The sequence below is a fragment of the Colias philodice genome, chromosome 15, assembly GCF_061535455.1.
Source record: "Colias philodice isolate Cphi_HAF_F1 chromosome 15, ilColPhil1 Martin Lab GWU primary, whole genome shotgun sequence".
Lineage (NCBI taxonomy): Eukaryota > Metazoa > Arthropoda > Insecta > Lepidoptera > Pieridae > Colias > Colias philodice.
The window spans coordinates 5815258-5827983 of record NC_143100.1 but is presented as its reverse complement, the minus strand read 5'-3'; the positions used below and the strand labels follow the sequence as shown (position 1 = coordinate 5827983).

At 32.7% G+C, this 12726-nt stretch overlaps 1 protein-coding gene and 1 long non-coding RNA gene across 2 annotated transcripts; one reads left to right on the top strand and one right to left on the bottom strand.

The window, feature by feature from the left end:
• The first annotated feature begins 827 nt into the window (after positions 1 to 827).
• LOC149482236 (uncharacterized) lies at positions 828 to 3159 on the top strand. Its single transcript, XR_016316707.1, has 3 exons — positions 828 to 1179; positions 1479 to 1654; positions 2059 to 3159. It is a non-coding gene; the product is annotated as an uncharacterized LOC149482236 (long non-coding RNA).
• Positions 3160 to 7669: 4510 nt separating this feature from the next.
• Srp9 (signal recognition particle 9) lies at positions 7670 to 8663 on the bottom strand. Its single transcript, XM_089704235.1, has 2 exons — positions 8355 to 8663; positions 7670 to 7788 (listed from the first exon to the last, which is right to left on the bottom strand). The coding sequence occupies exons 1-2, from the start codon at positions 8493 to 8495 to the stop codon at positions 7693 to 7695; spliced, it is 237 nt and encodes a 78-aa protein (XP_089560361.1). The 5' UTR covers positions 8496 to 8663; the 3' UTR covers positions 7670 to 7692.
• Positions 8664 to 12726: the final 4063 nt, after the last annotated feature.

Sequence of the window (12726 nt, the reverse complement as noted above, 5' to 3'; positions counted from 1 at the left end):
TAATTCATTTAAAAATAATGAAAAATTTTTAGGTATGTTCTGCTAAAAGTATAAAAAAATACATTTTTAAAAATATTTATTTACTCTTTATTTACCTCCTTTAAAATCAGATATACTCTATAACTTCAAATAAAAGTTGGCAACCCTAGCCATGCTTGATGCGCGCACGATCGTCAGTAGGATACATCCAGCACCGCGGCCTTGAGCCGACGTACGTCGGGGATGGACCGTGAATAAGACGCTTTAGTAGTTTCATAAAATAAATTGCTAATTGAATACAAGGCTATTGGCCGAATTATTTTACTAATGTTGCCATTAATTTAACAAAACTTATCCGTGTGGTTTTAATGCCATCCATTCCATTACAAGCAAGATTACATACAACTAATCATTTGAATAAATTAAATATACATTATTTCTATTACTTTGTTTTGATATATAGTTATGATAGAAATTTTAACAGACAAAAAGAACTGTCGTTTTGCCCCAAAGACATTAACTATTAACTAGATTTTGAACCACGCAAGGCGCCAAAATAAGTCCAAGTGAAAGCATTTTTCGTTCTAACTTGTCTTTTTCTAACTAAGTGACCACGGCTCAACAAAATAAGGGGCAAATTTCTTGAAAAGCGAGTGGGTAAATGTCCAGTAAACTGTACATAATACATTTACATTATATTATATTATAATGTTGATGATACGCTACCTAGTTAATTTAATGTATGAAAAACATAAACTAAAACGTAGTGTACGTATATTGTATCGTAAAATTGTGTGTGTAAGATGGTGCAAAGTCAAACAAAGGGTGTATTCCGTTATGCACTGCGACGTAGAGGGAGAATGAACTAGAGGAGGCACTAAAATGACAAGTAATGCGTGAGAGAAATACACTTATGACTATAAAGCTAAGAGCAAGCGAGACAGAAACATTGTTTTTTGTTTCTCTCATGTTATGCGATTTCTTTTGTTGGGGACAAAGGCAGTTTGTCCCAAACAAGCGGCTACAGTCCATTGTTTTGCTAGTTTTCTGTTTTTTCTCGCTGTTAAGTGACTTCAAAGTTTAATAAACGTTGACAGTGATCTGTTTTAATCCGACTTTAAGTGAAAATATGGTGCGTTGTAGTGTGATTGGTTGTAAAAATCGGCCGGAACGAAGATTACCAAATATTACCTTTCACACGTAAGTAAACTTATTTGAAGTATATTGTTTTATAGAACTGGGTATAGTTGATACATTTTCATTAACTCTAATGTGAAATTATCTACAAATATATAATATTTTCATCGAAATAGACGTAAACATTTTTTTGTGTTATCCGACTAAATTACGAAGTGTTCTTGTTGTTCAGGACGCCATTTGTTTTTACGTAGTTTCAAATTTATGGTATAATCATGTGATTAACATAAGGGATACCAGTACAGGGTAAAATTTTCCCCAAAATCGTGAAATGTTTTTTTAATATTAAATATGTTTTTTAGGTTTCCAAAACAAACAAGTACATTAAACAGATGGATTCGAGCTACCGGAAGGAAGAACTGGTTACCAGGAAAAAGTCACAGAATATGTTCTATACATTTTGAGTCGCGTTATTTTCGAAAAACGAAAAAAAAAAACCTATTTGATGCCCAATGCAATTCCAACACTTTTTACAACAGTGAGTAATTTTTGAGATGCGTTTAGTTTGGATTTAAATGGTGTAGTTTAAATATTCATAGACCGATTTTGTTGCTACGTCTACATAATAAACAAAACAAGTTATTAATTTATTTTTATAGAGGTATATTTTGTCTTATTTAGGTACATCTGTGTGGTCTTAAATTGGTCTTAAATTCTATTTTTTTAAATTGTAAAATTATTTAAGTTGGAAAAGGTATCAAATCTACTAAAATTGTGAGGGGAATCTAAAGCCTGTAACATAGTTTTGAACTACATAATACATGCTTTAATTTCCCCAAATATATAAACTGTTTTATTGTAATACTTTTTAATTAAAGATTTTTTTCTATTCTATATTTCTGTTTCTAGTTTGCAAAAAATAACTTAATATTTTTTTTCCAGGTGGAAACACCGAGAAAAATCAAATTAAGAAAAAAATTAATAAATAAAGAACGTGTAGCCGAGCAAAGAAAAAAGAAAATTGCAGTATTGAGGACTTGGGCGTGGCGGTTAAAGAAAAAGAATGCAGAACTGTTCAGCATATTAGTACTCCCCACGTCCTATAGCACAGACAAAGAAAAAATTGCTACAAGCAACATTTAAAGATACAACATAATAAAACAATTAGGTTTGTTCGAAGCCCTCGGTGCGCGAGTCCGACTCGCACTTGACCTTTTTTGTCCTAATTTTACTGTATTTTCTATTATTATTTACCATTGATTGAAAATAAATGATATCTAAACTTTAGCCTTGTTTTTTTATAAAAAATATATGAACTGGGATATTTCGATATTTGTGGTTAATTGCGAGAAGTAATTTGTAAAAGCAAAAGTTGTAATAAATATTTTAAATACCTACAACTTTACCATTAAACTTTATTCCGCAGTTATAGTTTTTTTTTTAATCCCGATCTCAGATCGATCGTAAATAACTTTTCCTCTAATTTTTGTTACCTATATTCTCTTCCGTTTGAAATTGATTTCATTGTTCTATAATATTACTTTTATGTTTCAAAAGTTAATAAAAAATCATGTTGAACAATATTACTTTATTAATTTCAAAAGTTAATATTAAATTAGTGGTCCACTTAGGTCGTGCACATGGCCCAGGGGGGGGTCATGACCCCCATGACCCCCCCCTGGATCCGCGCTTGTACCGGCCGGCCGCCCGGCTATATATTTTATACCCGTGCGAAGCCGGAGCGGGCCGCTATGTTTTTATATACAACGTTCACAGTTTTTCTGTAGTGTATTTACTATTTAGTATCAGCATTGCACCCGTGCGAAGCCGGGGCGGGTCGCTAGTTAAGTTAATAAATAACAAAATCTTTTCAAATCTGTCTTTTTCTTCATAAACCTATCTTACAAAAAAATACCCAAACATTTATAGATATTTTGCCAGTTTTTCGGATAAAAAGTTTTTGTAATAGTTGGCAACATTGACGTAAGGATTCGCCATCTCGTTCGGGTATACGCCGATGTGATCTCTAGTACATTCTCCCTCTACGCACTGCGACCACTGTAAGGTGTGACGTCAATTCAGTATACTGTGAAGCCGTTCCTTTATAGCCAGTTATACTGGTTACGATTTAAAACGGAACGCAATCCAGTATACTGTCAGCTGCATTTTTTGACGCAGCATTCAAATGAGTGTATTAAAGTTTTCTAGAACATAAAAATAAACTGTTTTGGAGTACTGTCCAATTAAAAATATTTTAATTAATATTAATTGTAAATTGAATTTATAATATAATAAAAGTAAGTACTTTTTCATAAAAAAGAATAAAAAAGAACTTTCAGCTCGTATTGAACATTTTCAACACAGTCTAATAAAGTTAATTTTTGCAATTCTTCCATTGTTTTATTTATTAATCCAAACTAATTACAGAACTTTAAAATTTTCTGATTATACTGTAGCTTTGTATAAGACGTAAGAGCTAGCGCGCACGAGCAACTTTGTCTCCGCAACTTTTTTGTCTCCGCAACTATTTTGTCTCTCCCACCTAAGGGCTAGTATGAAAGTGCGCGCCAAAGAGTATAGTAACTATGGTGCGCGCACGTAGCGACGCAACTCCCCATACAAATTGATGGGAGAGACAAAATAGTTGCGGAGACAAAGTTGCTCGTGCGCGCTAGCTCTTAGGCACTCGAGTGGTTTTGACTGATCATATTACTTGCTCTGTGGACTGATCACGTGATCAAAGTACTGCGAGTACCTTACCTCGAAAACGCCAGTGCTCACAGTAGAATATGGTGGCGATTAATGACGTCATAAATTTCCCTAGGGTACTGCGGCAGTATACTGGCAGTCCATAACGGAACGAATTTTTCTACAGTGATAGCACTGTGCAGTGGTTGCAGACTCATAGATGTAAAGCCGGTTATTAACGATTTTAACCGTGCGGTTAAAAATGCATTTTTCGTTATTAACGGTTAATTAACCGTTAATAACCGGGGGTGGGGGGAGGTTGCGCGCCGGCGGCATGAGATGATGAAAGGTTATCGTTTTTAGGCTATTCATTTCATAATTATTATGTTGCAATAATTAAAGAATCTATTTTAATCAATATGTATAGTAGGTAGGTATCAGTCGTTTATGTTATGTTATTTATTATAGGTAAAGGTTTGTAGTATGAATATTTTAGATACTTAAATTGTGTTTAGTTTACGTTAAGTGACTTACAAAAAAACAAAACACAGTACCATTTTTATAGGTCGCAGTCGGATAACTAACCGTTATTTACCGCACTTTATGGGTAGCTAACCAAAAATTTAGTTAAATAACGGTAGCTAACGGGTTTTTTACAACTATAGCGTTTATATTAATCAGTGTTGCGACTGTGGTATATTCCCTGATTTACTAAAGTTTAGCAAAGTTATTCCTTTATTTAAAAGTGGTGACCAAGAAGACAGTAATAACTATAGGCCAATTTCCATATTACCAACTTTGAGCAAAGTCTTCGAGAAACTAATTTTAAACCAATTAAATAGTCATTTTGCATCAAATGGTTTACTGCACGCCAAACAGTATGGTTTCACAAAGGGGCGCTCTACCACTGATGCCGGAGTAGCTCTTTTGTCACATATATACAAAGCATGGGAAAATTCAAAGAATGCTTTGGGGATATTCTGCGACCTTTCTAAGGCTTTCGACTGTGTAGAACATTCCACTCTATTACGGAAACTAAATTTTTATGGTATCAAAGGTTTAGCTCAGGATTTCATAGCTTCATATCTTCAGAACAGGGTACAAACCGTTGTCGTTAATGGAGAGAAATCTCGCAGTGCGCCGATTAACATAGGTGTTCCGCAGGGATCTATCTTAGGACCGTTTTTGTTCTTAGTGTATATTAATGACCTACCTTATTATTTGCAGGATATGTGTGAAATAGTACTGTTTGCAGATGACACCTCATTAATTTTTAATGTGGATAGACATGACACAAATGTTGACGAAGTAAACTCTGCTCTTTTACGCATATCCAATTGGTTTAATGCTAATAATTTACTATTAAATACAAAAAAAACAAATTGTGTAGAATTTATCCTCCCAAATGTAAAAAAGGTGAAAAGGAATATTATTTTAAACGGGGAGGTATTATACCCTGTGGAATCGACTGTTTTTCTTGGTTTGACATTAGATGAGAAGCTTCAATGGGGGGCCCATGTTACCACCACCGCTGCTAAGCTCAGCTCAGCTGCATATGCAGTTAGAAGAATAAGGCATCTCACCGATGAAGAAACGGCTAGATTGGTTTACTTTAGCTACTTTCATAGCATAATGTCCTATGGAATTCTGCTATGGGGCAGGGCTGCAGATATAGAAACTATATTTATATTACAGAAAAGAGCCATACGCTCTGTATATAATTTGCGTGCTCGAGACTCACTAAGAGATCTCTTTAAGAATACTGGTATCCTTACTGTACCGTCGCAGTATATATTTAATAATATTTTATATGTACATAATAACGCTTACTTACACACAAAAGTAGGAGATAGACATTGTTATGACACAAGAAACAGAAATAAAATTGAAATGCCATTTTTCCGGCTAGCTAAAGTTAAAAATTCATTTATGGGCCAAGGTATACGCTTTTACAACAGAATTCCTCATAATATTAAAGAGTTTAGTAGTTCTAAATTTAAATCTTATATAAAAAATGTACTTGTCAAGAGAGCCTATTACAGTATTAAGGAATATATGGAAGATAAAAACCCATGGAGGGTTGTCGCGTGAAAACCACAGGACAGTTCTTTGGCATATTATGATATTACTTAGGTAATTTGTAAAATTGTAAATCTGACATGATTAAAAAGAGCAACTATGGAGTTTCTTGCCGATTCTTCTCCGTAGATACTGCTTTCCGAATCGGTGGTAAATGTTAAAAATATGTACTTAATGACGTTTCAAAAGTGCTTCTAGAAGAAGTCTAATTGAATAAATAAATGTTTGAGTTTGAATGTTTGAGTATAGTTGCAGTGCATAACGGAAGACACCCAAAATTCATGGTCACCCTAAGTACCATTTATAATTAATAAACTTCAATGATTGGTTGAGCAATGAGTTGTCAAAACGTTAGACAAGGACCATTTCCTTTTGGGAGTCTTCTCGCTCGGACTGTTTTTGGTTAGCTTCCACTTGTAAGGAAAAGCAACCTTGTATATAGATACTCCACCCCTGTTGGTCGTAGCGTGATGATAATATATAGCCTATAACCTTCCTCGATAAATGGGCTATCTAACACCGAAAGAATATTTCAAATCGGACAAGTAGTTCCCGAGATTAGCGCGTTCAAACAAACAAACAAACTCTTCAGCTTTATAATATTAGTATAGATAGATCATATTTTATAATAACAAATATTTTGGTGCAGTCTAGTTAATAGTATAATGTATATATTTTGCCCTGTTGGCTGTTTGATATATTATGGAGTATGAACATAAATTAACATGATTTTTTTTAATTATGTTTATTTAAGTAGACACAAGTATATAAACAGAAAGGTCACGCTCAAGTTCAGAATCTGTATTCTGTGTGCCTGTTCCCGTGGGATTTGAGGGATAAAACCTATCCTATATCCTCTCTGAAGTCTATACTGTAGGTGAAAATGAGACCGAGTCGGCTGAGTCACTTTGTGTAATATATTACTTACTCTGTGTTTAACTTAGGTGTTTAACATGTTGATTGAACATCATTTAGTATGTATTTGTTTAGCATAGTCGTTGATTGAGATAAGAAGGTGGATTAGGTTAATTTTTTTTATACCTATGTAAGTACACAGAAATAGGACGCAAGTTGACTCGCTTCTTGTGGAAAAAGTAAATTCTAAGCAAATGTCGTCAACAATATTCCGAGCGTTATATCCGCTCTGTTCAAAGGGCTATTTTAAAATCCGCTATTTGTTGATGTCGAGTGACGCTTGTTAAATCAACATTCGGCCTAGCCATTCAATTGAATGTCGTCATTCAATTATTGCGCCAGCCATTCAAACAAATAGGAATAGCAAATTCAACCAGATGATGGTGACATACACATGCACAGAGTATATTGTAAGTGCATTACAATATGCTGATTATGTTAAAATATCTATACAACTGTTACAACAAGAACTTAGCATAGCCAGACTGAGATTAGTTGTTCAAAGAAACATACTTTTCAGCTTTGTCATTATTCTCATTATTCTTTAATAATGAGAATAATGACAAAGCTGAAAAGTCTTATATCTTTATATTCTATACACTAAATCCATGGCACTCTGTATAGCTCAGTAGATACAAATGATATAATGGTACCGCAAACCTTTGAACATTTTCTCTGCTTTTTATAAGGAGTTTTAGTATGTTGGAAGGTCTTATCAGGATGCTATTTGAGCACACTCATTTTTTCCTCTGTATAAAAAAATGGTCCATTTCTTAACCTTCTTAACATATCCATAGAGATGAGGAGAACCATATCTCTATATTAAAGAGTATCCGTAGAAAACTCTTGAGCACAATAAAATAAAACATACTTCTTATTTAATTTTTTTATTGCTTATACTTCATTAGAGGCCATATGTCTAATTAAATTTGATATAAAGTTGTCTATTTTTCTTACATCTTGTTGAACTTCAGTTTTATATTGAAGACACTGAAAAGAGGAAAAGATATTATGTTAAGAGGACATAATATTACAATCATAAATTATTTAATAATAATTAATATACAACTTTACAATATTAATGTCACATAATATGCATTAACATTTAAAAAATAAGGTTATATTACAATTTACATGTAAGATTTAACTTGTTGCGATATTAGGTACATTACTCAGCATTAGAATTAACTATAAATTATATAACTAGCTTTTCTATTATCTATCTATATATATATATCTATTAAAAACCGCATCAAAATCCGTTGTGTAGTTTTAATGATTTAAGCATACATAGGGACTTCTCTGTAGAAAGCGACTTTGTTTTATACAGTGCAGTTATAGGGATTATTCTTTAAATTAATTAATTAAACTCCTATTAACTTTTATATCCATAATAAACTAATAGAACCTTTTTTTATGATAGTTGCTGTACCTATTAAGAATTATTTACTTTTCTATTATTCACAGATTTTTGATGACATTTTGGATAAATATTTGCTTATAACTTTTAAGTAAGTATGATAGGTATCTTCCAAATTTATAGAAAAAGAATTTACCTTTTTGTTATCAGTTATTTTTACAAGAAATACTCCCTTTGAATGTGAGTATTTGATACTGTAACGTGTGTTTTTTGGATCGCGTAAATATAACATTTCCGCAGATTTTTCAAATTCTTCCCAGCTTGGTATAAACGTCATTTTCCAAATTTATAATATTATGCACACCTGTCTTGAATTCTTATTCTTTTATTTTACAATAGGATCTTCTTATATGAAAATTTGTATGGTTTTAATTAATATAAATTAACTCCTCTAATTCTGAACTTTGATGACATTTGTAATTTGTATAACGTGTTGACACTTGACAGTTGGTGACAACTGACAGAAGGTATGACTATTTGCCAGTGTCAAGTAATAGCTTGGCATTTCAAATTTCAATATTTGGCAGATGGTTGGGCTCATGGGAGTTTGGCACTAGAATTTAATATTTGCCACCTTCAACTTAATTTTACACCAAAATAAACTCGATAAGAGTTTATTCCTAGCTCCTAAGAAAATAAAATGCACTTTATACAACAGTCTTGTTTTAAACACCCAAATACGTCATAATGATCAAATAAAGTGAAAGGGTTTTTTTAATAATAATAGTGTAAAATAAAGTGAAGGTAAAGGATGTGGTTTATATTATTCAATAGGAATGGAAATCCCTCCCTCTCATAGAAAGCAAGCCATTATTTTAGTAACTTCGTTTCATACGGGTGTCCCTTGACATCTCAAGTTTTTATTTGACGACTGACAAAGCGTACTAAGATTCCTTTAAATTAGGGTAAAAATATACAGCTAGTAACATTTAAAGCAGATGAGTGTCAGCCACTCCCGTAGACAGAGAAACCAATAGACAAATTGATATCTTATGTCGCATTCACACAAGAAAAAGAGCAACTTATGCCGGTGTTGTGTAAAGAAATGAGAGAGAACGATAAAATTTTTTGTTTCACCCAGCGTGCCACTTTTTTCAAGAAAAGCAACCTACTTTGCTAAACAAAGTTTGACAGCTAACTATCGTCTTCCCTAAAAATATAGTTTTTACATGTTATAAGTTAGAAGTAATTCATTGTGTTTGGTTTTGCATAATTTAAACTTACCGTTTATACCTTATAAAATAATACCATGGTGCGGTGTAGTGTTAAAGGGTGTAAAAGTGATAGTGGAACGAAAATGCCTAGATTGTCTTTTCACTCGTAAGTATACAACTCTTTATCAGTTAATAGGCCTTCATGATATTTTAGCGTGTTAATATATTGTGTATCACGTGCTGTTGACTTGAATACATTGTTTAAAAACCACAAAAATAACAATTATAAATTTTAACCTAAAAAATTTTGTGTTGCCAACTTTTCTACAAATTGTTACCCACTATTATGGGAAATCTTAATATATATAAATCTCGTGTCACAATGTTTGTCCTCAATTGGACTCCTAAACCACTTAACCGATTATAATAAAATTCGCACACCATGTGCAGTTCGATCCAACTTGAGAGATAGGATAGTTAAAAACATGTAGGTACCACGGGCGAAGCCGGGGCGGACCGCTAGTATATATATTCTGCAGTGTGTATTTAATTAAATATCTGAAATATTCAATGGCTTTTTCCAGTTTTCCTGGACCGGATAATTTACGAAAAATTTGGATTGTAGCTACAGGACGAACAGCTTGGAAACCAAAACCGTCATCAAAAATTTGCAGCAACCATTTTGAGAAAAAAATGTTGATCCAAAAGAAAAAACTTACAATGCTATATCCTTATGCTGTACCTATTCTGGTAAATATTTAGTGGCATATTAATCTTATCAATTAAAGTCTCAACTTTTATATGTTTTATGTTTTTAAAATTTAATCACCTGTAGGAAAAACATTATTTTGTGCATTTTATTACTTTTATAGACATTTTATTATTATATTATTTTATTATATATATTATTTTACATTTATAGACAAATGTTAACTAACGAAATTTTTTTGAACTTCCGTCCTTATTGCACATTAAAAAAAATGTTTAAATAATTGTCGGTAAAATATTTCACTTTTTGGAGCCCTTCATATAAATATACTTAACAAGATCGCGCCATAAAAGTTTAAAAAATGTTAATACTTTGTTTATAATATTTTTTTCAAGTTAAGTAACTTGAACAAAAAACTAGCTAGTGTTTTGTTAACTTGAAAAAATTTTTGCGGTTCCAGAAAGTATTACGGCAATCACCACCACCGCGACGCTGCCCCGCCGAAGACAATGGACACTCTTGGTTCCAACATTGAACCGGAGGGACGTAGTTAATTAAGTTAGAGATAATTTAAATGTAATTTTTTTATTACAATAAATTATTATTAAGTAAATTTCGGTTTTTTTGCGCCTTCGCGGGTCGGTCAATATAATTGGCGCAGCCGGTAGGATTGTTAAGTACATATAACACGCATTGATTATAGGAAGATGCATAAGGCCACCCAGTAAGGACTTGTATCCAGTAACGATTGCGACATCGCGCACACCTGCGGTTCCAGAAAGTATTACGGCAATCACCACCACCGCAACGCTGCCCCGCCGAAGTCAATGGACGCTCTTGGTTCCAACATTGAACCGGAGGGACGTAGTTAATTAAGTTAGAGATAATTTAAATGTAATTTTTTTATTACAATAAATTATTATTAAGTAAATTTCGTTTTTTTTGCGCCTTCGCGGGTTGGTCAATATAATTAAAGTGTGTATCTGTTAATTTACGAAAATAAACATTATTTTATTTATTTTATTTTATAAAAAATAATAAACAATCGAGTTTTCATCTGCATTATCATTACATACACATTTTCATATGGGATTATGATAATGATATATACATATTATATAATATATAGGTATGTGTAAATACATAATTTGTATTACCCATCTAAAAGTAATATGTTTATTATATACTAGCTGCGCTCCGCGGTTTCACCCGCGTGTCTCCACTCCTGTTGGTCTTAGTGTTACGGTACAATATAGCCTTCCTCGATCAATGGGCTATCTAACACTGAAAGAATTTTTCAAATCGGAATCAAAGTAGTTCCTGCGAATATCCCTTCCCTACTCACCTTCACCCCGTCCCGTACTACGCCTCCTCATTGAATTATACAGTATACCTACTATTTTCTGTAAATTGACACTTTTAAAAATTCGTTATATCTTTTGAATGGAATATCGCGGACTTTCTTGTAGATATTGATCCATTCTATAATACCGTAGAACATTTTTTTGTTCTATCTTCAATAGATTCCGCAGCGCACGCGATGACAGAATTTTTATTAAGGATACATTATTGCATTTTTGGTAAGGATCTCTAATTTTTTTGAAAATGCAATATAGCCTATGTTGCTCAGTGAAGATGCAACTTTCTAATGGTGAAAGAATTTTTGAAATCGGTCCAGTAGTTTATGCGTGAAAACCATACATACATACATAATTACAAACCTTTCCTCTTTATAATATTAAGTATAGACATGTAAGTATGTATCTACATAATATCATTATGTGGATATCTCATTATTATCCACTTATGTGAATAATGATATTGAGAGATTTGTATCTTACAAATTGTGGGGTAAATTTTCCCTCATACGGTAACCCTAAATATTGTGACGTAATCTTTTCTATCCCTTTCTGCGACACGCATTGCCGGTGTCTATTGGATTCTCCGTCTACGGCCACTCCACAGCCACTGAGCCTAATGACAATTACCACAGACGATATATACGCGATATTATATAGACAAAGATATAACCACAGTTAAAACAAGCTGGATAACCATAAATGATTAATTAGTATTTATCTGTGATGAACAGTAACAAAACCTCTACACTTCCTCTACAGCATTATCACTTGTTTGGAAATGAGAAATTCATGAATAAACTTCTTTATGGCCTTTAAGAGAACATGTTGTAATCATATTCACTGGCGCGCCCACCCACCGGAATTTTTCACCGGCGACAAGTACGAGGGCAAATCTGCGCGTGAATGTATGACACAAATGCTACGGTCGTGTTTATTGGAACTTGGAGCTAATTTTATTTTGCAACATATTTTGACGTCTATCAATTTTATCATTGTAGGGGGGTAACCTGCCTAAAAAAACGATTAAAGTGAATTAAGATTTAGAAATTATATTTATATGTTGATTGTGTTATGATTTAGAAATTATATATGTATATTATGTTTAGAATGGTTTATTAGTAAAATCAATTATTAAAATTACTCATATCGGTCATTATAATTACAAATATAATATGTAATTGTAATTGAAAAAAGTTAAAAAAATGTGCAGTTCTAACAAAACAAAATAACATAATATTATTCTATGCCATCGTTATTAGGTTACGTTGTTGAATTATTTTGTTG

What these genes read in the sequence shown, in the direction of transcription:
- Srp9 (XM_089704235.1), bottom strand. Translation starts at nt 8,495, where the DNA reads ATGACGTTTATACCAAGCTGGGAAGAATTTGAAAAATCTGCGGAAATG. An exon ending in AAATAACTGATAACAAAAAG is followed by an intron (nt 7,789 to 8,354) that starts GTAAATTCTTTT and finishes TCCTCTTTTCAG; the next exon opens with TGTCTTCAATATAAAACTGA.